This window comes from Cheilinus undulatus, linkage group 15, assembly GCF_018320785.1.
Source record: "Cheilinus undulatus linkage group 15, ASM1832078v1, whole genome shotgun sequence".
Classification (NCBI taxonomy): Eukaryota; Metazoa; Chordata; class Actinopteri; order Labriformes; family Labridae; genus Cheilinus; species Cheilinus undulatus.
This window is the reverse complement of record NC_054879.1, coordinates 44826451-44854316: the sequence shown is the minus strand read 5'-3', so window position 1 is coordinate 44854316 and position 27866 is coordinate 44826451. Positions and strand designations below refer to the sequence as shown.

The 27866-nt window shown below is 38.2% G+C and overlaps 1 protein-coding gene across 1 annotated transcript in view; it reads right to left on the bottom strand.

The window, feature by feature from the left end:
- LOC121522518 (RNA-binding motif, single-stranded-interacting protein 1) overlaps nt 1-21241 on the bottom strand; it is a 30627-nt gene extending 9386 nt beyond the window's left edge. The window contains exons 1-5 of the mRNA XM_041807034.1: nt 20951-21241; nt 14592-14770; nt 8234-8292; nt 7126-7217; nt 1220-1377 (exon numbers count right to left, since the gene is read on the bottom strand). Of these exons, the coding sequence (XP_041662968.1) occupies nt 1220-1377; nt 7126-7217; nt 8234-8292; nt 14592-14770; nt 20951-21061 (599 nt within the window). The 5' untranslated portion in view covers nt 21062-21241. The remainder of the gene's footprint in view (nt 1-1219; nt 1378-7125; nt 7218-8233; nt 8293-14591; nt 14771-20950) is intronic.
- Between the last annotated feature and the right edge of the window lie 6625 nt (nt 21242-27866).

Sequence of the window (27866 nt, the reverse complement as noted above, 5' to 3'; positions counted from 1 at the left end):
TCCACACTTAACCCATTTTTGCCACTTTCTTTCTACTTTAGGCCATTTTTTCCACTTTTTTGTCACAAAAAGCTCCACTTTTGCAGCTTTCTTTGTGCAACTTTTAATCTATTTTTGGCCCGTTTTGCGACATTTATTCCTTTTTGCTATTATCCCTTAATAGCCACTTTTGTGCCACTTTTAACCAATTTTTGTGCCTTTCAACAATTTCTACCACTTTGTTCAGCCTCTTTTAACCAATTTTTGTCACTTTTTTTTGACATTTTGCAACTTTTCTGCCACTTGAGACCATTTTTTTTGCCACTTTTTACCCATTTATCTTTTTTAATTTTTACCACTTGTTTTGAAATTTCTATGCCTATTTTTGCCACTTTTAACAAATTTTGGATCTTCTTTTGCCCATTTTGTAACAAATGCCACTTGAGGCCAATTTTTGTCACTTCTTTCCACTTTAAGGCAAATTTAGACACTTAATCACCCATTTTCTCTCTTTTTTGCTGTATTTTTGCCACGTCATTTGCGATTTCTTTTCCTGTTTTTGCCACTGCTTTTTGCAACTTTAACCTATTTTTACACTTTTCACAATGTTTTTGTCTTTAACTACAATGATTCAATTCTTTTCCATTAACGTTGTCTCAATTTCCTCTACTTTATCTTCTGGCATCCTGTTAATTTTACACGTCATTGCCTTGCAATGAAGTCTAACATTTCTTTCCCAATCTTTTTGTTAAGTGCGGCATCCACATTGTTAGCATTACCAATAAAAAGGTTATTCTGTTTGAAAAATAGGGTTTACACTTTGAAAAAGGCTATATTGTTATACAGCCTGAGTAAATAATTTGTTTGCCGCTTTGATATGACTTATCATCATTCAGTTTGAAAATAAAATAAGGTTATTACAGCTTAACTTTACAATGCACCATGATTTTGCTGAAGTTCGTGAGCCCCCAGTTTAGTTGGGCCCCAGTAAGCTTTCACCCCTTATGGCCAGTCTTGACCACAATCATTTCATCGTTTTACAAGTCAAACCAAAGGTTATTCCAGCGTACTGCTATGATTTTTCTTTCCAAACAAGGAAGTTCCCAGTTTCTACATTCTGTCTAGTTCAACCACACCACAGTCGTTTTTTTTGCTTCTAAAAAGCAATCTATGGAGCGGTACATAAACAATCTCTGAGCACTGTGAGTCACTGACAATAAAATGCACATAGTGGTCTGACCTTGCAAAGCCCACTCCCCTGCTGGCTCCATTGGAGTCCCTCAGGACGCGTGTAGATATGACCTGGCCAAAGTGCTTTAGCATGTTCTCCAGTTCCTGCTCATCCATAGACAATGGGAGGTTGGAGATGTACAGGTTTGTCGGGTCTTGTTCTTGTTGCTGTGTGGAGGAAGACAAAGGTATGGTAATTTAATTACATGGTAGGAAATGTTTGAAAAACACACCTCAAAAACACAAAAGCATTCCTCTGTAGTGTCACATTTATTTTGGTAACACGTAAAAGGAGAGAAAGTAGGATACACTCCTAACGAGGACCTGAGTAATGGGGTTATTATGTCTGTTTTTATCCTTGCTCCTTCCTGTCTGTCTCTGGGTCACTCTCAGAAGATATAAACAGAGATTTGCATGCAGCCCACGATGGCTAAAGGCTCACATCAGCCGATTTCTCGCTGTATTTTAATAGCATCAGCAGAAACATAAGACACAGCTACGAGTCCCTGGGGAGCGGCCTCTCACCATTAATATTCATCAGTGGCGTGTTGTTCAGAGTCAGCTACAGGGACAGGTTGGATTACTAAAAGTTATACACTGACAGGAAAATCAAAATGTCAGCATTAGAGGACAATGAATGAGCATGAGCAACAAAACACAGGGAAGCTCTTTAATCAGAGCTGGTTCTGGACACAGGAGGGAGGAGAGATCAGGATGGATGTGAAACGAGAGAGCACGAGACACTGGTTTTCATTTATAGATGGATGTATGGCCATGCATAAAGATGCAGATTTTCTGCAGAACCATTTAGATGTTTGGTGGCAGAGCTGTGCAGTTATATTACTAAGAGTCTCTAAATTAAACCACTGTTAACTAGTAGATAAAATATTTAACCAGCTATAGCTCCTCTCATTTGGCTCTACTATTTCTAGAGAAAAACGTGAAGAAAAACAACATTCATGGGTTTAAACAATGAACAGAGAGGAATAAGACAGCACGATAAGACAGCTGTTTGTTCTTTGAATGGGTCACCACCCTTCAGTAAGTGATGAACTGTGACTGACGCACACTGAAGTAGGGGTGTGGCTGATGGATATTTAACGCTGTAAAAATGATGCGGTTGACTGCAAAAGTGCATTTTTGACAGGAAACACCCATAAAATGTACGGGACTGTTGTTCAAATGACCCCCTTTATATTAATTACTCATGTTCTTTAATGAGTTGTAACTAGAAAACACAAGAAATATCCTCACAAACTAAAGAAAACACTATTCAAAGGTAAAAGTCAGACTTTAGAGTAACCTTACCATCCACCAAGTAAATCTCAAAGACTCGAAGGCAGTTTTTCTTTAGATTTGAGCAGTATTTTATCTCTCTGTGTGCTGTGGATCTCATACTGGCTCTATAGTATTCAGGTCTGGATTCTGTGGAGGTCAGTCCATGCCTGTCTTTGTTTAACCAGCTGTTTTTCTCATCTACATTAGCAGTGTGCAATGGGATCTTTGTAATACTTTCAAAATGAATCCATTCATAATCAGCTGGTTTCCAGAAGGAATTATGGGGTTTATTATGATAATATGATTAAATTACAAATCAGTCTGTGGCACAAGACTTTGCACTGTACTGACTAGAGGTGGGAATCTTTAGGCAGCTCATGGTTTGATTTGTTTACGATTCATAGGGCTACGATTCAATTCGTAATCGATTATTGACGCATTTAGCTGCACTTGTTTTGTTTTTTTACATTTCTGTTGTTCTCACTGTGTCAAACATGATAAAAACATTACATCTGCATTTAGAAAAATAGAGATAAATTAAATGTCCACTATCCTCTAATGGAAGATGTGTGTAAACTGGAAATTTACAATTGCACTGAACCCACAGGTAGCAGCATCCTTTCCTTGTAATATTTCTGAAATTACAGACATAAAAAATGTCCTTTTTCACAGATGAACAGCTGGTAATTTAAATCTTGCTGTTACACACTGCATGTCAGAGTTCCACCTTTTTGTTCCTGCTATTCCACAGATTCTTGTTTAGCCATGCTAAATGTTAGTGCTTTAAACCGGAAATCAATTCTTCACTGCCGGAAAACACGTCATGCACGAGCTACCATTTTTGGAGCAGTGAAGAAGAACCAAAGGACCCACTGCAGCAGAAAAGAATGGTGGCTGCGTGATGGTTTTTCTCTTAATGTGATCATTAAAATGCTTTCCAGACCGGCGCTGTTGTACAAGACAAGAAGTGACACAGTTTATCAAAAGTTAAATAACTTTTAATGCATAAATCGACTCCTCTTGCTTGTTTTCCCTCTTGAAGCTAGCTGTTGTGCCTTCCCATTGACACTACTGATGCCTTTAAATCCCTTGCAGTAGCATTTTCAGCAAGCCTGGAACTCGTGTGACTTTTGGGCACTAATATGATTAATCCACACCAGTAAACATGATATTGAACACATTTTTATCCATTTTAATTCAATTATGATCATTTATCACCACTAGCTTAAATGCTAACCAACATATTGCTTTCCCTTTGTGAGGGTCTGTCAGCCAATGGCAGGCTGTCCTGTGATCACGTGATGCTGCCTGAATAGAGCATAAAGGAGAGAGAGAGAGAGAGATAGAGCAGTAAAACTCAATAATCATCAGGAAAAACAGCTTTAGGCTCACAGAGATGCTGTACATGATAATTCTATCTGTTGAACCATGTTCTGAGTCAAATATAGGTCTAAAATAATTTGCTAGTCTGCACAGCCAGTCCAGAAAGTTCACACTAGTATTGGATCAGTACTCTGTATCGGCCTTGTTGAAACAGTAGTTGCATTAAAGAACTTCCTCAGGAGCAGTAGTGTTAATGAAGGATGAGCATGTGCTGATCTTTCACTTCCCCTACCCTGATTTAGTTCACATAATGGACTCCCAACTTCCTATCACAAGAAACATGACAAAAAAGTTCACACTGAAGCATGATTTCTGTTTGTACTTAATTGTGAAGCAGGTGAATCTTTTCTCTGGCACATTTTAAGAATCACAGATCAAGCTGTGACACAACAAAACTGAAAAGAAAAGAAAAGAAACTCTAGCCACTTCTCACCATCTAACTTTGAAATAATAATGAGAGCTAGCCCATTGAAGGCAGCCAGGGCTGATAAAATAAAGAAACAGGAAAAGGGACCTTTGTCAGAGAGTCCATTAAGCTCTAGGCTCACACTTTATAAAGGCATTTACCTTCCACAATACAAAGATTAAACTTGGGCCTGCCCCTCAAAGCTGCTCTACTTTAATTAAAAAAGTCAAATGGGTGCACAGAGGCATGTCAAGAAGCTCCACAGATCCCCCAGACGGGGAAATGAGGCCAAGAGTTCTTGCTCAGCTCTGTATGGGAACTAATTTCCCCAGGCTGGTTTCTGTAACCATAACAACACACAATTATTTACTTCCTTTTCTCATGTCAGCGCACAGATGCCTGAAGTAAGCCAGTCCTACCTTAAACCAGTGGAAATCTCCAGTTATTGTGTGAACCACTAAAGCTGGCTCTGTCAATATAACAATTAAATCTTGTAAATCGGCCATTTCTAGTGAGGTGAGATACTTGGAGCTGCTGTAATGGTTATTTAGAGACGACAGAAAGACTATCCTGCAGCTTGTGGAAAGGCTTACTTTAGAAGCATGTTCACATGGTGGATGGTTTTGCTGGTACGTCACCCCGCTGTCAGCACCGATCTCTACAGCCTATAGCCTAACTTTCAGCACCCAGGTCTGAAGCGGCTCTTAAGCCTGGTTTAGAGCTGATGGCTGACATAAAACCTTTGCAACACATGCATGAAAACATGCACAGTAGACTTAGGGTCAACACAATAACAGAATGTCGATGTCAGAGTTGATCGGATGCTATTAAAGTTCAACCGTATAAATAGCTGTCGTGCTACAATGGCAACAAAGATAGAAGTCTTAGGCATCTGAAATTGGGTCATTTCTCATTTTAAATTACCAAATATAATTTGTCACATATCAATGTATGAGAATCTATGGTTTTAGAGCTAGCCTTGCTAGTATTTGACCCTTTCCCAATCAGCTTTAAGAGACTGTAGTAAAAAAGTTTGGAAACAACTCAATAACCTTAGCCACTGATTGATTGATCTTGTTGGCTTCGAGTTTGCTGAGTGTTTTCATTCCTCCAAAGTTTAACCTCACATAAAACTCCCTACAAGTGACTTGAATCAGTGTATAATGGAAGCGTGCCGGGAGCTTTTCAAAATAAAAGCAATATGTACATAAGAAGGGAGTTTCTCTAAAGATATGCTCAAGTGGGCTTTAACTTTGAAAAGCACAAACCGGAAGTCTTTCTGTACTGGGTTTATCTTTACCTGAACTGTGTGGAAACAGAAAGCTTCATAAAGAGTAGAAGTTTGGAGAACAACTTTACTAAACAGGCACATTTTAGCTCGTGGCCTTCATCTGGTTCATCAGGAAACAGATTTCGAACACATTCTAATGATGTGGAAGTAAATATTTTGTACAACAAGGCAAATATGGCTCTGTATTTATCATTTTCCTGTCTAGTTTGACCGATAACTGCAAGTGGTGCAAGGAAAAAATAGAAGAGACCTCAAATCTTAGAATTCTCCGTGTGTGAGATGTGCAGCGTCTCTGAGATGCAGCCCTAACACTGGCTGCCAGTCTGGAACAGCCGTTACTGCATAGGAGCAGCGAGAAGCGCTGCGGCACTGTGATGTCACAGCCAAGGTTGTTATATTTAACTAAAACTAACTAAATAACTAAAACTAAAATTCAAAAACCATTTTAGTTAACTGAAATTAAATAAAAACTAAGCTTTACCAAGAAAAAAGATAACTAAAACTGTATAGTGTGCTTACAAAACTAACTAAAATAAAACAAAAATGGAGACAAAATATCCTTAGTTTTAGTCTTTGACACAACCATACTGCCTGGCACCGACACCCAAGATGGGGAGGGGGTTTAAAATTGCCTGATCTGATTGGTTAAGACTTCACAAAGTGGTAGTTTTATGACTGGAGTTTTACTTAAACATCAGCATTAAATAAATAAAATGATAATTGAGGAGTAGCCTGTTTTAATATGTTTTGAAAAATGTATGATTCTCACTCAGCCCTGACATCTATCCGTAAAAAACTCAAACTAACACTAAAACTAATAAAAACTAAACTAAAATGAAGCATTTTTGCAAAATAGAAACTAAACTAACAAACCAGCAGTAAAAACTAATATAAACTAAACTGTAACTGAACACAGAAAGTGAAAACGAAATAAAAATAAAAACTAATGAAAAATCAGAAACTATTACAACCTTGGTCACAGAGCCAGCTCGGACCAAAACATGGCAGCGTCCTGGTGAGTTTATAAACTCAAATTACTCAAAATGCAGATATCTAGTGAGTTTTTTAGTTCAATATACATATGAGAGATACAAATATCTATCCAACAAGATGAACTTGTCTGATCATGCAGGGTTCCTTTTAATGCAACAGGAGTCAAACAGAGTATGCAATAAGGACAGAACTGCATGTTGCAAACACATTAGCCCCACAAACTGAGACATGCAAACTGTGACAGCAGGTTGCTGTACCATTTGCTTGTGAAAATATACTGCTTCAGTTCAACTCAATTCTGCAAATGGCTTAAACTAAAAGACGTCACATGCATACAAACATTCTTCCTTCCTTCATAACTCAAACATTAATCCCAGAGTCAGTGAGTGGTCTAATGGTTGGGGGACATCCAGTGCACACACTGCAGTCAGGGATTCAAGCACTGATATTTAATTCCACTATGATTAAGGTTTAAGTTGCCTCTGCGGTCGGGTGGAGGAGGAATGGTGTTACTGAGTGTCTTGTGTAGATGTGATAAGAGGATGAGGCTGTAATGAATCCTCACCTTTGCCATCTGAGCTTGGACACCAGTGGTCTTCAGGGCAGCTACGGCTTTCTGAGCTGCAGCGGGGCTGTCAAAGTCCACAAAGCCGTACCCTGAGGACACAAGCAGGAGGACGGTTAGGACAATTATTATACAGCCAAAACAAATAATGATAAAGCCTCTGTGTTGTGTGGCCTGGCCTGCTTTTTCTGTTGAGTAATCATTAGTAGGCTTAACATAGTTTCAATATGATTTTACATTATGCTGTGTACATTTTTCAGCACTATACAAGTCTGGTTAAATGTGTGTTTATGTGCTGTTGTATCCTTTTGAGTGTGTGCATGTGAAAGCAGAGGTAGGAAAGCGCTGAGGATGCAGATACCAGCATGACATTCGTGGCTCAGGTCAGCTCTTTGTCCTGGGGGGGTACAAACAGGGTGGACCTCTGCTGCAGCTGCTATATTTAACCTATTGAACATTACACTACACTACATTTTTGTGGACATGTCAGGGTGCTTACAGCCAAGAACTATGTCACATATTAGTCTGAGATGATCTTAGTTCAGACTTTAAATTTCTGCTCAAACAAACAATGGTTTAAAGACTCCTTTTGAAACTCAATTTCACACAAGGTTATTGCTAAAGTGATCTCTGACTTCTATTTAAAAACCAGCCACAGCTTTGCGAGGTCTTAAATGGTGTCACCTTTCACTGGGCGCTTTCGATTAACTGGCATCTCTTTAATCCAGAGGAGAGTGACAAAGCGTTCTCCTAATCCCATCAGCACCACCAAGAATCATTAAGTCCCTCTTTAGTCTACTAGGACGAGACCAGGACTATGAGTGTAAGCCAGCAGAGAGAGGAGGAGTCAGACGATTCCTCCCACCCACAGCAGTGACACACCCACAGACAAGGGCAGAGGCTTAAAATAACATGAGATGGGAGGCAGCTTTGAGCAGCCTGGATGTCTGTTTCCTGACAAACCCAGGTCGTCTGAGACAACTGCATAGCTGCTGAATGACCTGGTGTTTTGATAGAAAGTGTGCGAGTGATATCCTCTCTCACAGGGAAGTGTAAAGAGACGTCTAGGTATGTAAGGGGAAAAAGAAGACAAAACAGCTTCACACACCTTTACATTTGTTTGTCGTCTTGTCCAGGATTGCCTTTGTTGATACAATTTTGCCATACCTAGGGGAGGAGCAGAAAGGCGAGGTATTGTTAGCTGGATTATGCAGCACATGGAGCCAGTTATAAAACACACACACACACACACACAAAGGGAGAGTTGAGCAACAATCATGACATCACCGTAAAAATATGAGAAACAGGAAGTGGTTTCCATGGGGTGCTGAAAATCCCCACCATGTGAGTGCAAAACTAAACAGTCCCCCTCTTTTTAGTCGACAACAGATTTCCCTCTTTAGAGAAGTCAATTCACATTAAGGCTGAACAGAAAATTCTTTTGTAGACTTTTTTCTATTCTGAGTCATTTCCTGTGAGTACAAAATTCTGAAACAAAACTACTTTTTCATTGTTTTGACATACATGCTTAAAGATTGTACACTTAAAAGTCAGATCTGGTTGATACCATTTCAACAGAGCAGTCATGGTAAACATGCTGCCTATGGGGAAGTGTTAGTGGTAATACCACCACAACAACATTGCTTAAAAATACCCCTATCATAAATAAATAAAGATCATTTTATCCGTAAATATTCCATTAGAACCTAAAATGATGTTGTTGCATTTATATCCATCAAATCTCAAGTTAAGGAAAAAAGAATATAAGTTCATAGACTTTTCTATACTCCAAGCAAAATGAATGATAGCTATCAACTGGAAGAAAACTGTTGCACTTATAGGTGCTTAGATTGAAAGTTTGGTAAATTGTATATCGATGGAGAGAATACCATATCCTGAAAAATAAATTACAGGTTTACAAGGAAATATGGAAATGATTTGTGGAATTTATGAAAAATGGGGGCCTAGGAGAGCTTCTACAGGAGGTTGGAGCAGGATTTCAATCTTTAGGTTATGGCTTCTAAATATAGGTTATGGCATATATGTATGAGTGTATGCATGTACAGATATGTCTATTCTTTTTCTTTCAAATTGGTATTTGACAGAGAGTATCTAATGTTATGTCTGAAAGCGGGTGGGTGTTGAATGTATTCTTTTGTTATTATGTTTGTTAATGTAAGTTATAATGATAACTTTATTTATATAGCACCTTTAAAAAGAGATGTTTACTAAGTGCTTTAACAGACATAGCAAGAACTCAGGGATTCATAAGATAAACAAAATAGCAATAAACCAAACAGAGAAAGTCTTGATAATCAAACAGAAAGTCAAAACAAACTGAGACACAAATGTCTACGAAATAAGCATAATTGACAGGAAAGGGAAAGACACAGATGATCTTGAAGGCAGTTAAAATAGTAAAAGATGAAGATATCTAGGGACAGACAGTATAATATTATATAAAGGAAACCCATGAACACACAAGTAAGAAGACGACATCACATCATCAGCAATGATCCAGCCTGGATGTTTGTGCATCAAGGACAATAGCTTCTGTATAGAAGTGCCTGCTTTACTCACAGCAGCCATATTTATTCCAATTTTAAACTGAAAAAGCTGATGAATCATTATCATTTTAAAATCTAAAGTATTTGCATAAATCTTCTGTATGTGTTTATTTTGGTGCTCCTTGTGGGCTTGTATTTTTGCTGATTTTGACTCGTGCATGTGGAGGTAAAATTTTCAGACAAAATAACAAGTCTTTTAGCAATTGAACAAACCACTTAATATGAATATGTGCTGTGGTAAATGTCAAACCAGTAACCATTCTGTCAACTCTGCTGCAGCATTTATAAACATCAAAAATAACTGCATACACATGATCATTCATGTTGCTAATAATCTTGTCTGCTTTTGCAGGTCAAATAAAGGTATCAGTATTTATTCCAAGCTTTTAACCCTTAGAGGACCACTGGCTATTCTGCCATTTTGTTCATTTTCTTTTGAAAAAATAAACCACTCAGAATGCTCTATTTGGTATAAACTTTTTCGCCACTACCTCAACTTTATTTCAAAACCTATACATTTATAGTTTACTTTACTGTTTTAGATATAGGGCCTCCAAAAAACACAACACCCCACAAAAATGGGTTTTAAAGAAATGGTTATTTAAAACAATATATTGTCGTTTTTAAAAAGAAATTACAATATGCTGAAATTATAAAAAAATTCCATTCCAGTCCTGTACAGCATGGTCCACTGTCCTCTATGTGTAACATGAATTTTTATATAAATTAAAATGATCATATTCCCTGTTTTACTTGGCCGATTGGCATCAAACAAAAACTGAAAGAAAGCTTAAAGATCACCTTTCTGCATGAAGTGATAGCAATGCAAAATGTGGCTTTGTTTTATGCTGTCATGTGACAAAAGCAGTGTATGATGAAATCACAACAGTGTGATCGTGGTCCCTTAAGGGCTACTAACCAGCTGAAACTCTTTTCACATCCCTTTTAATTTACTACAAATGTAAAACATCGTTAAAACATCATAGTTCTGCCAATACAAAGACATCTTTTAAGATCTGTCAGCACAGAATCATTCGAATGTATTTTCCTTTTTGCTTAGGAAGCCTTTTTGGAGGATTGTTCTCATAACTGTTTGGCTCTGCTAGGTTGTACAGCGTTTCATCAATAAATCAAAAAATGACCAGCTTTAATTTGCACAGGAGTTTCTACTCTTAAAATTTTCTACATCTAATTCCATTTAGATGAGCAAATGTAAAAAGTGAGAGTGACAGAATGACGTATTCAGTCTAAAGTGACAGGGATACAAGCCATGATGTGACCCCCAGTCCACCAGGAGGGTATTTTAGCCCGGGATTAGGCTAAACACTAAACTGGGTGAGAGAGCACGAACTTATGACCTTTCCTTCATCTAACCTCTAATCTCAAATGGTGTGACTACAGCAGATTTGCTTTAACATGCACATGCAGTTACCTAACACGTTTAAGGGGTGTGACTGTGCAAGAAATGAAAATAAAACGTAAAAGAAAGATTACTGTTTACAGTGCATAATGTCTGTTGATTATTTTTTATACTGGAAGATGATTGCAGTCATTACGTCATTATCGTTATTTATTTTTATTTATTGAGATATTGATTTTATTATGTATTGGTTTCATGTTGGGCTGCACGGTGGCGCACAGGTTAGCACTGTTGCCTCACAGCAAGAACGTCCCGGTTCACTTCCCAGTCACAGTCTTCCTGTGTGGGTACGCCGGTTTCCTCACAACATCAAAAACATGCTCTCAGGCTAATTGGTGGCTCTAAATTGGCTGTAGGTGTGAGTGCGAGTGTGCCTGGTTGTCTCTCTCTATATGTACGATTGACTGGCGACCAGTCCAGGGTGTACCCCACCTCTTGCTTCAGCCCCTGTGACCCCCAACAGGATAAGCAGTGTGGATAATAATGGCAATCTATTCTTTTCTACTCTATTCTATTACAATTATTATGGAGTAGGGATGCAAGATATTAGATATGAACATTTCAACCAATATTTACAACCTATACTTTGGCCGCACATATCAGCAGGTTTTACGATCAAACATGTGCAGCTTAAAAACACTAATGGCCCCACCTCAGCTTCCATGGATTCCTTTTCTATCCTCATTCCTTAGACTTGAGGTTTTAGGTCTGAACTAATGCAATATGTGTGGGTTATGTGGTTGCATTGTTTTGTTCTTTATTGGAAGTTTCATCTGTGCAGCTCTTGGAGTCCAAGACAAATTTCCCCTGAGGGGACAATAAAGTTTATTGTATCGTATCCTATCGTATCTACAGCTAGATTAATTCCTTGAACTTTAGAAGAGAGCATTTTTATTTTGCTATTTTAAGCACTTTGCAAACCTGCTATTTAATAAGAAGAATTCATCTGAACAGGTCAGTTCTACTACAGGAAAGGCTAAGTATTTTTCTTACCATAAAATGTAGTGAATATATCGGTATCAGTTTGTGATGGCTAAACTGAGTTTGGAAATATCAGCATATTGGATACCCACAGAAAAACAAGATCATGCATCCCTATCACGGAGAAATAGCTCAGTCTGTAAGGACATGGGTTGAAAACTGGGGGTCACTAGTTCAAGTCTTGGTCAGATCAAGTCTGAAAACTGGTCTGGTGGACAGAGAGGTGCCAAATCACTTCCCGAGTAATGCTGAGGTGAGCTGGAGCAACGCAGACCACCCTCACCAACAAAAACCTGCCAAACTGTTGTGTGGTCCATCAGGATGACTTCTTCAGTCATCACTCCTCTGGACATGGACGCCATGATGAGTCCAATCTAAGCATGGTTGGAGAACCCAGTAACCTTGCAAAGCAGATGGATTCGCCCGTTTCCGTGTTTCTCACTGGTGAATCCATCTTGCAAAGCTCCCGTCTGAACTGTTTGGGCCTGGTTAGAAAGTGACAGGACCAATCAGCGCAGAGGGGCAGTACTTTCGGGCGCGGCCGGGTCGTGACATGCAAGCACCGAGAAGAGGCCAGTGCAAATATGGCGGAAGAGATTAGCGTGGATGCTGCTAAAGCGCCAGTTTTGTCAGAACCTGATGACATTTCTTTGTTGAAAGAAGAACAAAGAACGGCAGCAGGTTGTTTTCCTTTCAAAAACGACAAAAGTCGTGTACTGACGTGTCTACAGTCACTATGGTTTCGCGTTATTCAGCCCTTATGGAGTTTACTCCTTCAGTATGGGCGCAGCTTGGTAGCGGCTTCATCACATGTTTTGTTGCTCTGATTGGCCCATAAAGATATGACAGACAGAACATTCATCCAATCACGCTCTGAGTTTTTTTCAAAGGCTCTGCCCTTTCCCAAAGGCTGTCTATAAGAGGATTTCCAGATGGATGTGTGCAACAAATCGATCTAGCTCCCACAGAAATCCCACAGTGTTCCCACGGTATGAAGAATTCAAAAAGAGGAGGTACTCTAAGAACTTCTACTAGATCCATCTTGTTCCATGGCCACAACTTGCCCATGTATTTGAAACACAAGAACATCAGGAAATGACTGACATCAAGAAGAAGTGTATGACCATGGAATCCTATTTGTAGCATGTTCAATAACAGGGTGTAATGACTGAATTTCCCCTTGGGCATTAATAAAGCATAATTTCTTCAGTTTATCACACTGTTGTTCAACGGTACAGCTCCTCCATTCTTCTTTTTGTACCCATTTTTGTTTGTTCATTGTGCTAAAACCCTTACTGATTCTAACCACAATAAGCCCATCCTCTGCTATGGTTTAGATCTGTGGTTTGGAGTGCTTATATACTCGTCAAAATAGAATTTAGATTGCAAAGGTATCTGAGGGAACTGTTTTCAACCCATCTAAATCAGCAATAAAAAAGTCTTATGCTACTGCTTATTGGTTATTATATTTCTAACCACTGAAGAATTAATTGGCAGCTTTCTGCTGCTAAGTCAGTATCACACTGAAATGACTATAGCCCCAGGAAAACAGGGTATAAAATCTATGGGGTGTCATCTCTGCATGGTAAATACAACATGTTCAGCAAACAAAGAACACTTTGAATGACCCTAATGCTGTGTGCATCACTGCTAAAGCTGTCAAGTAGCTCTTTATCCACCTGCAGTCTTTGAATAAGGGCTGGGCAATCAAAAATTAGATTAAATCGAAATACGGCCCGTTGCATTTTTCAAATCGCAGAAGGTGCAATATTTCTTTGACATGAAATTTGTGTCAAAATTTGCATCAGAGATGTTATGTATGGAATGACATCATGTAATCCTTTCAGTGCCATTTTTAGAATAGTCTACAAAAATCCCACCTTCATTTTTGTGCTTATTTCTTAATAAATATGAGAATGACAAAAAACCCTCAGAGCAACAAATCATATCCAATTTGCAATACCAGTCAAATTTGTCAGAATTAGATATTTTAAATAATTTTTCAGTCGTTTAGAAATAAAAGAAAGTTTATGAATAATCGCTTATCAACTTGCAATTGCAATATTGGAGAAAGAAATCGCAATTAGATTATTTAACAAAATCGTTCAGCCCTGCTTTGAATGAGATCAATTTTCATGTAATATATTAATGAGGACTGAACAATATTTTCGTATCTCAAGTATACACAAATAAATACAAAGTGTGACATCCAACGGTCTAAATGACCTGTCCTGCTTTTATCTATGAAAATGTAAATGAATCCCGTGTAAATGAACAAACATGTGAGGCTCAGACATTTCAAATAAGCTTTTTTAAAAGAAAGAAAATCACAAAAATGTGTGCAAATGTACCTGGAAAAGCTGTTTCCTTTTTTTAATATGATGCATTTCAAAAAATGATCCCCGCTGTAAATTTAAACTCAACTAGAGAACTAAGCAGGCCAAAAAATCAATAGCTGGTCAATAGCAGATAATGATGAGAGGAAGTGTTGTACTCACGGCTGACAGAGCTTGACCAGATCGTGGTCTGTGGTCGAAGGGGACAGGCCTCGGATGTAGAGGTTTGTTTTGCTGAGCTGCTCCCAGCCTGCAGTGCTGCTGCTGCTGCTGTTGTTGGTGCTGCTGTTGGTGCTTGGGCTGGGTGGAGCCATGGGGTGTGAGGATGGGGCAGCAGGTGGCTGGAGAAGGCAGAGAAACAGGGTTAACCCCGAGTTCAGGCTGGATGGTTATTAGATAGAAGGGTTGTTCTTCCACCCATAAAATCATAATGTAGCAAACAGACGCAATCAAACTGAGTGATGGAAAGACAAACGTTACAAAAAAAAGACAATGGTTTGATGATTTAGCACCCAGCTTTACAGAACAAACCTGAGTTTGACAAATAAAAGTGATGATTCACTTCCAACTATGATTCAAAGTTGTGTTTGTTTCCCCTCAGATCACAGCCTGCAGCCCTGATGGGTGTGGTTAGAAGTGATCATAATAGGTATGCTTTGAAAACCAGTGGTTCTCATAAGGCGGGTCGGGACCTAAAAGTGGGTCGTGAACTGGTTTCAGGAAAGAAATATCTCTGATATTGAAGCCCGAGGCAGGCACCCATCCGTATACTTTATTTTGCAAGGAAATCAGTTCATTCTGATTTTCATGAGACTTTTTTATCCTGTTATCTTGGATGAAAATTCTTTCAAGAAAGTTAGTTTTCATATGATAAGTTGTAAATGTCTTGTCACCTTTAAAAAAAAGTGAAATAAAATGTTTGCATGCATGTCCTCCCAAAGTGTTAGCCAGTCTCTTTGTTCAGCCTTTTGTTGTGTTCCTTCCAAGGCCCAAATTTCCACATTTTTTGTTAATAAAAATCTGAAATTTTGGTCCCTACTTCACATTAAAGTAGGTGGTGGGTCCTGTGGCAGGACCAGGTGAGAACCACTGCTTTAAACTAGGGCTGAAAAAAATAAAATAATCTAACTGCAATTATTTTTTCCAATATTGCAATTTGATATGATATTTCTTTTTTAATTCTGCATATCATGCATTTTCAACAAGCTTAAGCTATAAATCATTCTATACTTTAACCAGTATAATATTAAATAGATACAACTAAGGCTGAACAATCTTTAATAATATTTAATTCCAATTCTTTAAACTTTACATAAATTTTTGTGTTAAAGGAAATGATGGTATTTATGTTTGTATCATTTTGATGAATAATAACATCTACAAAATGAAGAAAAATATGATTTTTGTAGACTAGTTTAAAAAAGACACTTCTATGTTTGCATGATGTGTAGAGTATAGGGCTGAATGATTTGGGAAAATAGTCAAATTACGAATTTTTTTACCCAATATTGCAATTGTGATTTAATAAACATTTATTTCTTAAGTTTAGTATATTGTGTATTTTCCAACAAAAACAAGCAATAATTCATTCTATACTATAACCAACACAATATTAGATTAAACTGGGGCTGAGCACTTTTGAAAAAAATATCTAGTTGTGATGATTTCAACTCATTTTGCAAATTGGATATGAACTGTTGTATTAAAGGAAATGATTATTTTTATATAATTCTCATATTTAACAAAAAAAGGAGAAGAAAATAGGATTTTTTTGTTATACTATTTTAAAAATATGCTGCTACAATGACTACAAGATATGTAATGCATAATGTCTCTGCTGCAAAAAAAAAAGTCTTAAACTGGTATTTTGACACACATTTCAGGTTAAAGAAATATTGCACCTTCTGCAATTTGAAAATTGCAGCAGACCATATTGTAATTTAATCTAATTTGAAGTGCTTTAATGTGGACTCTTTCATTTTCAGTGAGCTCTCCACATTTCACCATTTTAAACAGGAATGAAGAATTTCAAACTGAATTCACCTTTTTATACCCAAATTTGAGCCGGCTCACTGGGCTTCTTTGAGAAGTCAGAAATGAATCAAGCATAACATTCAACCACTAAAACTCATTTTTCTGTTCAGGAATGCAATAACTATAATTTGACATAATAAAGAAATAAGAATGTGCTTTACTATTTTTTCAGTTTTTTGTAAATCAGTAAATTTGAAAATTCATGGATAACAATAATAATAATATTTTAGAATTAAAAATATCATTTGGGTTAAAGAGCTTCTACATATTGGTGTATGAACCATCACAGAAACATAAAAAAATGATTTTGGTAATTACCAATGCTGTTAATTTAGGGCAGCGGTGGCATAAACCTTACTTTGGGTGGTGATCTAATAAATTTGTTAAGCACTGTATATTAAACTGGCATTTTGCCACACATTTAGGATTAAAGAAAAAATGCACCTTCTACGATTTGAAAATTGCAGATGGCCATATTGCGATTTAATCTAAATTTCGATCGATTGCCCAGCCCTACTATAAACCCTGATTTACTGATTTTTTGTCACTTTGGGGGTGCAGATATGATCAATTATCTTTGAATCCATCAAATAAGGTAAGAGTAACAGTAACAACTCTTTAGAAAGTTTTCATAAGCTGTACATTTGACAAAGACGATCAGATAACACTTGTTTTTTGAAAAGCTTCACATAATCATAGCAATCAGCAGCAAAAAGCTGGTGAAAAACACCGACATGACAGCATACGATGCTTTATTTTTAACCCGTGTAGACCTAAGGCCACCTAAAAAAAATACCCTTTAAAACCCACAGAAACATTTGAAAACAAACTCCAAAGACTGGCAGATTTTCTGAGAAACATCACAGAATTTTAACAGCTTTTAAAATTTCTCAGAGGCATGACACAAAAACATTTGGAACCCTTGGCTCTAACACAACCTTGGCAGTCACATCATAATTTGGGTCACTGTCCAGATTTTGTCATTCTTGTCTAATGGTTGTTATCTTCTGGAAACACTGGACGGTACAGATGGGTGTCTAAATCTCCCTCTGAGATTTATGTATAGTTAGGCTTCATGATGGGAGTATTAGAATATGATAACTGACCCTGTTGTGAGACTTTGTATAAAAAATAGTCCTAAAATTGCTGGCTGTGTGCGTTTCTGTCCAGTATGAGGATTAATGTTCTACAGAGCAGTGATCCATATCTGCGGACCAATCGCCATCACACGTTCACAGTCAGCACAATCAGGGTCCGCGGGGGCTTGTAGCTCTGACATCAGTGTCACACTGATGTCACGCCGCCTCAAGGTGCAGAATAAGCCATTCACAGGTCAACGTAAACAACCATCTGTGACTTCTTGACCTCAGCACTCTTATCCATGACAGTAGCTGTATTTATATCTACAGAGCAGAGTGTATCTGAGTGGTTTTCCCCTGTTACTCAAGACAAAACGGCTACAAAAATTCTAAATCCTTTTAGTTTTGGTTTTCAGAATCTACTTATAATAAATGCGGTGGTCCCACACCGAATAGCATAGGGGAGAAAAAGAGAAAATCCTCCGTTTGTTGAGCAACTTCATCCTAAATGTTTATAAGATACAGATGTCCTAGTCTGAGGAAGTCATCCCCTTCAGGGATTTGTCTTCTTCTTTGCTGCCCGGCACTGATTATCACCCCCCACCCCCCCTCACTGAGGAATCACAAGCTGAGAGGAAGCTCAAGGAATCCCAAGCATGAAGTGGTGACAGGATTGAGCAATCCGAGTCTGGACTTCAGCCTGGAGGGTAGGTTATAGGTTTCAGAGGAGAAGTTGAGAAAAGTTACGCAATTCTAGGAGAGAAAATAAAAAATTAAATAAATCAAAGAAAGATCTTAATTGGTTATTACTCAGAGATAAGACAAGGCTATATGACACATTTACTACCAGTGTTAATGTCGTAGACTAAAACTTTGACTAAAAATGTTTGTCGACAGCCTTTTTTCCATGACAAAAACTGAACTAAGACTAACAAAAATAGATCTGTGATGACTAAAACTGACAAAAACTAAGTTAAGTTTTTGTCAAGATGACTAAAACTAGACTAAAATATAATTTAGTTTTGGTCAGACATTCTAAATCCATGATATTTCTCCACTGTGGGTAAATCTGTCAAAAAACAATGCATCTGTATCTATTCTGCTTCTCAGCTGTAGAAATCAGGGACCCCAGGTTTGGCAGAGTGCCGAGAACACACTACCATGATTTAGTACCAGATTTAGGCAAGAAAATAAATGCTTGGACTAAAAGTAAAGACTAAAATGTGAGGACTTTTAATGGACTAAAACTAGACTAAAACTAAAAAGGGTAGGAATGACTAAAATGGGACTAAAACTAAAAGACATTTCATCTAAAGACTAAAATTAAAAATAGATGGCAAAATTAACACTGTTAACTACCAAAAACACAGCATTTACCGTCTAAATAAGTAACAAACTCAGCTCAGCAACAAATATTAAATTTTGTTCAAGGGTGTGCAAGACACTAGGTGCAGGTATCATGTCATTACTAGGGATGGGAACAATGAATCGATGATCGATTAATTGGTCGTTAAGAATTTGGTCTATCACGGGGGATTTAGTCGATCTGATGGCATTTAATAAAGAGAATAAACACCTCTTACTCTGCACTGCACAACAATATCTACCGTCATGAAATTGTGAGCGGGGTTTGTTTTTGTTTGTTGTTGTTTTTTATGAGGCCCGCTCTCTGTTATATGATGGGCTATTGACTTTGGATTCCTTCTAACTTTATTTTGTGAAAAAAATGGCAGCCAACTAAGGCTATTATTTGTTGTGGGTGTTTAGGGGTTTGAGTAGTTTTTTGAGATGCTTGCATATTCATATTTTTTGGTGCATACCCGCAACAGGTACAATAGACCATGCCTTGTTTATGTTTAAGAGCCCTAGGCTTTTGAAGGGTGAAAATAAATAAATCATTGAGAAACACACTCATTAGTTACCTGTTTTTGTTATATAGGGAAATGTTATACATATATATCTATCTATATATATATAGATAGATATATATATGGGCCCATGTATGTATGTTTTTATACATACATAACGATTAATCAATTAATTGATCATTAACATTATAAATGCTCAAGTTGGCAGGTTTCTTCCAAACGCCCATCCCTAGTCATTACAGAGCTATGTACCACCTAAAACATGCAAAGTATTAATAAAATTAAAATGACATTCATCCAGGTAAGAATAACTGACAAAAAACAGCTGAATATTGCAACACAGGCTATCCCTGGTTAATTTCAGTCACGTGGTTATGTAGGCGTGAATTACAGGTAGACTGTGGCACGGCAAGAAAAGAAAAGAAAAGAAACATACGAAGAAATTTCATTTAACTAGAGATAAAAATAGTTATAATTGAATAAAACTTCATTTGACATTCCTGTTTGACCATAAAATACTACACCAAAAGTGAAAATAAACTATTATAAGCATTCCAGCTACAGATTATAAGATATAACGTGTACATTTTTCAAATTCTGTGCCTCTCAAGAGTGCAACTTCCTCTCCAGGTGGACTGGAAGAGGTTTTTGTTTTCACACATCTGCCTGCCTAACTGCTCAGACAGCAGGACTATGTGAGAGAGACTGCATGACAGGGAGAGGACAGCATCTTATCAGCCAGCTCCAGACCAGCAGAGCCCCGTCATATCCGAGCTGGAAATACACAGAGCTTCCAGGAACAGGCCTCGCCCATGGAGCTCTATAGCCATAGGATAACAACAGCATGAGCACAACGCAGTAAATATGCTTATTCAAATCAAGTGGCTAAAGGGAGTTTTGAAAAATCTATATGTAAGTGGGACAGAGTGAATGCACCAGTGGACAATTAGTCATCTGTTGTGAATAATTTTGTAAGATCAGAGGAAATTTTCACTTTATTTCATGTAAGGAATGTTTGAAATATTCATGTTTAGACAGTTTTTGCAAATGAAAGTTATGTTGGTGAAATAGAAGCCATCAAAAATGCCCTCCAGTTGTTAATAAGCAGGACTATAATCTGATAATGTTAAAATTTTAACTTCTGTATGGTGAAGTTTCAGCTGAGCGGTGTGTTCAGTGAAGCTCGGGTGTAGGTAATGATGACTGCCTGTATCTAATACTTGATGTTTTTGGAGGAGGTCAGACTGCTGTTTTGTTCTGTAGCCTGTGTGGCTCAAGCAGAGTCGGACCTGGACCACAGCCCGAGCAGCAGGCATCCGCATATATATTATGCAAAAGTAGAGTATCCGAATTTCACATCACACGTGAACACATCACCACCGTTTAAAACAACACAAAGTAAAGCAAAGAAACTTTTTCTTTCCGTGAGAGCGCCGTTTAATTCGACTTAAAATATGAGCTTTTGTATAACAAAATACTTCCCTGGGGTCAGCTTTGTGGATAATAGACTGCTTTTTGATCAAGAAAACGGTGTGTTTACCTGTTTTCGATACGGTGTCCTTAGTGGGTTTCCAGTATTAGCAAAAATCATCCTCAGTTCAATTCGGGAGGGTGTTTTTTCTGTTAAGCTACAATTTCTATCGAAATACATCAAAGTCCTCGAACACGAAGGAAAAAAACCGACATGGATATCCTCTTTACTCCGCAAGAAGACACAAAAACAGCTTTCTATTTATATTAAACGTATACATATCCTTGTTGACGTCGACTCTCCGGCAACAGAAACCTCCGTAAATTGTCCCAACTTCGATTGCCCAGCCCCGTTTGTTTGACTGCCTTCATTGATTTGCAGTCAGCGCTGCGCAGGACAGACGCTGTTACGGTGGGAGAAACCATTTGACGCTGCGCATGGGGGTGACCTTCTGATAATGCCATCAAAATACATGAATAAAATGCGCTTCTTTCCCATTTTAAACAACTACTCGACACTTTCATCAGAACAGGATATTAATCATACTATTTCCGATTTTACAAACCGTTCATATAGTTAAAACATTGATTAAACAAACTCTTCTCACCTCTGTTGTTCGTCGTCCAGTGGAGGATACATACCAAACATTCCACCGTGCGGCTGCTTCTGGTTGTGATATTCTGACAAGTTTGACTGTAATGCGTTGAACTTAGACAACCTACAGCCAGTGAAATCAGCCAATCAACATCGGAATAACATGAGCTGTAATGTAGATTTCCATTACCCATTTTTGTCTTATTTCACATTGAACTAAATGGGAGTAATAAAAGTACACGAACAGGGAAAACGTGTGCATAACATGACGCATCTGGATAAAAACAAGCGTGTTGGCATCACTGTTTAGCCCCATCCTTTCAAGAATGAATGGCATAAGGGCAACATGTGTTTTGCATTTGAAGTAGGCTTAAAGGATCATTCTAGCCTTACACAAAAAATACATACTTGGGCACGTATGTCTTTAATTATATTTATTTTTTTCTCTCTTGAAGAATTCCAGAAAAATACAATCAGAATCAGCTTTATTGGCCAGGTATGTGTGGACATACAAGGAATCTGACTCCGGTTAAACGTTGCTTTCCTAGTACACAAGAATATTTAACATTTTAACTTATGAGGACAAACTAGAGAAAGAAAGGTGCAAAGGGTGCTTGGTGATAGAGACTATGACTGTATACATATATGCAGTTTTTGCAGCTGAGCGATGAACATGAAGTAGATGAAGCTGTTGAACATGGTTATGGTTATGCTATATTTACAGAAATACTGTGAGCATACCTATGGATATGGGGATGACGTTGACCTGACCAGGATGTGTCGTTAAAAATTAGTAACAAGTTATTATAAATATAATAAATACATACTTATGATAGAGAGTTATCTACAGTAACGTGAGCAGTTGTTCAGGGTTATTGCACAGATTGTTACAATCAGGTTATCTTGAAGAAATTCCATCTTGCAAGACCCTGCATTCCAAATTTGATGCAGGAACTAAAAATTATACTTGAAATTACTAAACTACACTGGGGAAAAAATGCTACCAATTACTTAAGTGGACGATCATTTCAAGATGAGGTATTTACACAGTAAAGTCAAATTCTGTTAAAGTCCCTATAAAGTGATTTTTAAAAATCTGTATTTTATGTTTGTTGCATGACAGTCCACTGTGTTATGAACCACAAGGCCAAATTAAAATCGAATAAAACATCTTTAAGTTAATCAGATGGATGGTGTGGGCGTGTCAGTTGAATGAGCCAAAGCCACGCCCACTCATAAGAAATATGGTCCTTTAAAAAAAAATGCTTTTGATCAGAGCACAGCTGCCTGAGACAGAAGTTGGGGATTAAATTTACTGTTTTCTGGCACAGATCTCTCCATGAGGAGTCTTTAAATGATCCGTGACTGATAGATTTGAGAAATTTACCTCACAATGAACAAAAACACAGCATGTAGCTGGCTGTTAACTTTAAATAAAGACAGTGACATCAGCTAACAACAGACTGTACCGAGATAAACTGCTCTGTAATTTTATACCATTACAGCTTGGGGTGGGGGGTGGGGGGGTGATGTCATGGGTTCCTACAGGGTCCAAAACTAACACTTGCCACTCGCCAATTACGGGTAGATGTTGTCTCTGGCTGGTAAATTTTTAAGACTACTTGCCACTCTGGTGAGTTATTTTTTTTTTACCAATGAAAAATTCATTTTTTTGTTACTGGAGAACGATGCTGGTATCGGCTGGTTTCCTGGCAGAGTAATGTCTATTTCAGGCCGAGACCATCTTTGGTCATGTAAGTGCGTCAATCATGACGTCATTCACGGCACGCCAGGGTGGATAGCTGATTGTTACTGTACCCATACCTTCTGGCTTGTAGAAGAAGACTGCAGTGTTGCCAACTTAGCGACTCTGTCGCTATATTTAGCGAGTTTTCACACCCCTCTAGTGACTCTTTTTCAAAAAAGGGACTAACGATAAATCTAGCGACTTATTCTGGTGTTACTAGAGACTCTGACATGAAAACACATATCGTTGTTCTCTCAGTGAGTAGCGGGTGCTGCCATGGGCCCTTCCCCTTTTCTATGCACTCACAGGCAGCCCTGTCCTCCGCAGCAGTCCCTCCCAGCTGCAGTCAGAGCAGGAGAGGTTCACCCCTCCATGTCCAGACTGCAAATGTGGTCTCTTTTTTGTCCATTTAGATCGTTAATGAAGACTGTGTACAAAAAAAGAAAAACATATTATAACTCTTATGGTTAAAAATGGTAAAGAGGGTGTATTATACTTTTTGAATATTTAAAACATAAAAATCTAGTCACAATTTTGGGTGTCCATACTCCAAGTATGCAAATTTTTAAACCGCAAGATAAACGTATGTGGCAGTTATCTTGGAATTAGAGTGTAAGCTGATGAAAACCGTTTGATGGGAATCTCTCCAATATCTTCCCGAGACGAGATTTCCATGGAGCAAACTGATGAGGTCATCGCAATAGGATATCCTGACTGGTTTGTCCGTGCTGCTGGCAAAGTGGCGTATGGACGTATATCAAAATTCGCCATATTTTACTCAGTTGGACCGGTTCATTCAAAGTTTACAAGTGCTAGCATAGCAATATAGCGACATTGGAGGGGGTGGGCACAAAAAATTGAGTCCTGCTGCCGGCCAATCGGAGGAAAGCAGGTCCGTGTGGGGGGTGGGGTTAAAGAGACAGCAGCGAAAACAAAGCGTTCTAGACAGAGGTTAAAATAAGGTTTTTTTTTTTTAGGACACCAGTGTGAGAAACATGAGGAGTTTTTTGAGCTGTAAATCGCTGTAAACTACAACGTGGGTGTCAGAAAGATGGTGTAAAGCCTTGAAAAAAGGCATAATACCCCCACTTTAATGTTTCACTTGGATTTGTTGTAGGCTTTTAAGTGGACCATAAGGTTAAAACTAAACCAAACACAAGAAAAATAGAATAATGAATAGAATAATAAACTAAAAATAAAAATTAAAATAACTCTGCCAGAGTATCTCTCTTAAGTCATTTTTGCCATTTCTTGGAGAAATGGCGGGCTAATAGATCATGGCTGGAAAATTCTGCTGAAAAAAAATTAATGTTTTGTATCGTCTGCCGTGCCCAGGCATTATTGCTAGTATAAGTGCATACTATTAAAATACTGATTGAGAATCGCATACAAGACCCAAATGAGATGTTAAATAATACTGATAGCAAATTACAACACTTAAAAGCAATTTTTATTGGGTTGGCTGGTAAAATATCTGCCTGGCTGGTGAAAAATTTCACTAAGGTAAGAGAAGTTAGTTTTGGACCCTGGGCTCCTATATTTGCCCCACACAAATGAAATCAAACCAGGAACAATTTCTAATGGTCTAATTTTCACATGTTCACAGCACATCTATTCCAACATATCCAGTATGTTTGAGCACAAATTTGGGATTTTACTTTACAGGGACTTTAAACAATGATTTTTCTATCCTGGTATTTTAATACATACTAATTTTTTGCAGCACACTTTCCTAATGTGAGTGATAGCTGGTTGTTGTGCTCCCTATGTGTTTGTGTGTGTATGCGGTGGGGGCTCTTTATTGGAAGAGACAAGAGGGGCAGACTGGGCTATAAATCAAATGCAATCTACCCACCACTGTCACCTGCTGATTGGAAAACCAACACTGGTGGCAGAAAATGTGAATTAATGGCGACCTTCAGGAAGGTACAAGCACTGTGCTATAACCACTGTCTTATTCTGCCTTCACTAAACACATGAATCTTGTAATGATGCAGGATTTTGTTTGTTTTGTGCCATTGAGAAAATAAAAACATGCAAATGAATTATATGTACTAGCTTTAAGACCTGTAGTGTCAAAACCAGAAAAAAACAGAGCAAAAGGAGGCCTGATTGTGGCTGTGCTTTAAAGAAAAATTGTGTCCCTAAAGCTTAATTATCAGGACATCATCACTCTTTTGATGAATGCATTAGAACAAGAGGTGGAATATGTGTTAGGCCACTCTGAAATGAAAGCAAAGGTCACCGATGGAGCATGTAGAAAAGTTCAGCAGGCCAACAGGAGTCAATGGGTCAGCATTAGAGGAGAGGTAGCGGGGTCTGATTCAGCACTCTGCTCTGAAAGGGGGCAGGGAGAGAGAAAATGAAGCACTACCTTTAATGAAACAGTGAAAGGTAAGGTTATCAGTGAACCCTATTTTTGTGGCACTACAAGAACACCAAGATAATCCTATTTATGTCTAATAACATTGGAAACTGTTATTATCATCCATTACTCTTCATAATAAAAACACTTGTGCTGTTCTATGGTGAGAAATTAAACCTCATTTAAATGTAAAGCGTACAGAAAATAAAATTGCGTTGTGCTTGTTTGTTTTTATTCAAAGGCCTATAGAGGAACAATCTGATATCCCATTCTCCTTTCATTATAGATGCACGTTTAGATTGCACATGCATAATCTCCCAAACAGGCTCAAGCATGCACAGATGCAAAGATTACAAGAATCGCTGAAGGCACAAAGCCAAAGACAAACAGAAAGACAAGCTTATACACCATCTCTCTCAATCACACACTACAGAGGGTATTTCCAAGGGAAATAAGAGAGCAAGGTTATATTAGGACATAGCACTACTTGTTCTAACTCCTCCCTGAAACAATGAAACAAAACCACCTCTACCTGCAAACAAAGCTGAGGTACATGACGAGTGTCACTCCAACAGCAATTACAGCCTCACAGTTCATACTGTGAAACTCAGAGAGATAGACGTGTGTTAGATTCCTCAGAAGTTGCACCAAGTTTTAGCAGCTCCAGGAAGCTTTTAGTAACACTTCTGCGCCTTCCTGCCAGGATGGAAGGTTTTGCCCGGGGTGTGTGACCCCTCTCTGACGGCAGCAGATTCATTTCCCCTGACTTATGACTGTAAATCAGCCACAAGAGAGAGAGAGGGAGATTGAGAGAGAGAGAGCTGTGAGTGCCTTTATGTGTGTGTCACACTGAGAAAAAAAAAAGCCACATTCACAACCCTGGTTTTTCATTGGAGTGGGGATGGCCTCCATGACAGGCCTGCTCAGTTATCCAGAAATGAATGAGTCACTTTGCTGGTTCTTTGTAGTAACGATTACGGATTTAATGACGCAGAAATATGTTGTAGATTATAGATAGTTGTGTAAAATGACTGGATAGTCTTTCATAGTCTTGACAAGGGGATTCTTTGGGTATTCATCATCTGGTATGTAATTTAAATCAGATTTACAGCTATGGAAAATTTGGGTATCATCATCTACAATTAGCATACATGCAGCATTAGAAACCTCAGGTCTATGTATTTATAAAAAAGACATTACTATATATGTGGCTGTGATATAATGTTGCAAATCAAAATATACTATCCATAGTGATAAGAGAGGCCTATAAATTCTATTCATCCCCTTGCATGTCTTACCCTTTTAAATCAACCATGGTAAATATAATTTAGCTTTTATTGACAATCATTCTTCTTTGCAAAACTGCTCAAGCTCTGTCAGGTTGCATTGGGATGAGGTATAAAAAGTCCTTTTTCAGTCCAGCCACAAATTCTCTATTGAACTGAAGTCTTGGCTTTGACTTGGCCGCTCCAGAACATTCCCCTTGTTGTCTTCAAACCATTTCTGTCAAGCTTTCTCTGTATGCTTCAGGTCATTGTCTTGCTGGAAAATAAATCTTCCCCCAAGCCATAGTTCTCTTGCAGACTGAATAAGACTGTCCTCCAGGATTTTCTTTTCGTTTTACCATCTATCTTTACAAGCCTTCCAGGGCAGGCTGCCGAGAAGCATCCCCACAGTGTGATGCTGCCACCACCGTGGTTCGCTGTATAGATGTTTGTGGTGATGAGCAGTATTTGGCATCTGCAAAAACTTAGCATCTCTTGTCGAGATTCAACAGTGGCTTGCTCTTTACCCCTCTCCTGCAAAGCTTTGACTGGTGAAGAACTCAGCCAGCAGTCTGTCTGCAGGGTCTCTGCCATCTCATATGTGCCTTATTCCATTTCTTAATGATGGATTTAACTGAACTCTGGGGGAAGTTCAGAGCCTTGGAAATGTTTTTGTCTCCATCCCCTGATTTATAATTTTAATAACCTTTTCTCTGAGTTGCTTGGAGTGTTCTTTTGTCCTCATGGTGTAATGGTAGCCAGAAATACTGAACAACCAGTGCTTGGACCCTCTAGATCAGTGGTTCTCAAATGGTGTGACAAGGCTCAGGTAAGTCAAGGTGTGCCTGACTGGGCCCCTGAAAAACCCCCAAAGAATGGACCCTCCCAGTCATGATTTATTGGTATATCAGTGTGTGTGTGTTGGATCAGTAGCATTGGTGCTAGCATCCTGGCTAACAGTTACCTCATTTTGCAAGCTATTATTAAGTTGAAATTGGTGTTAAAATGATTAAT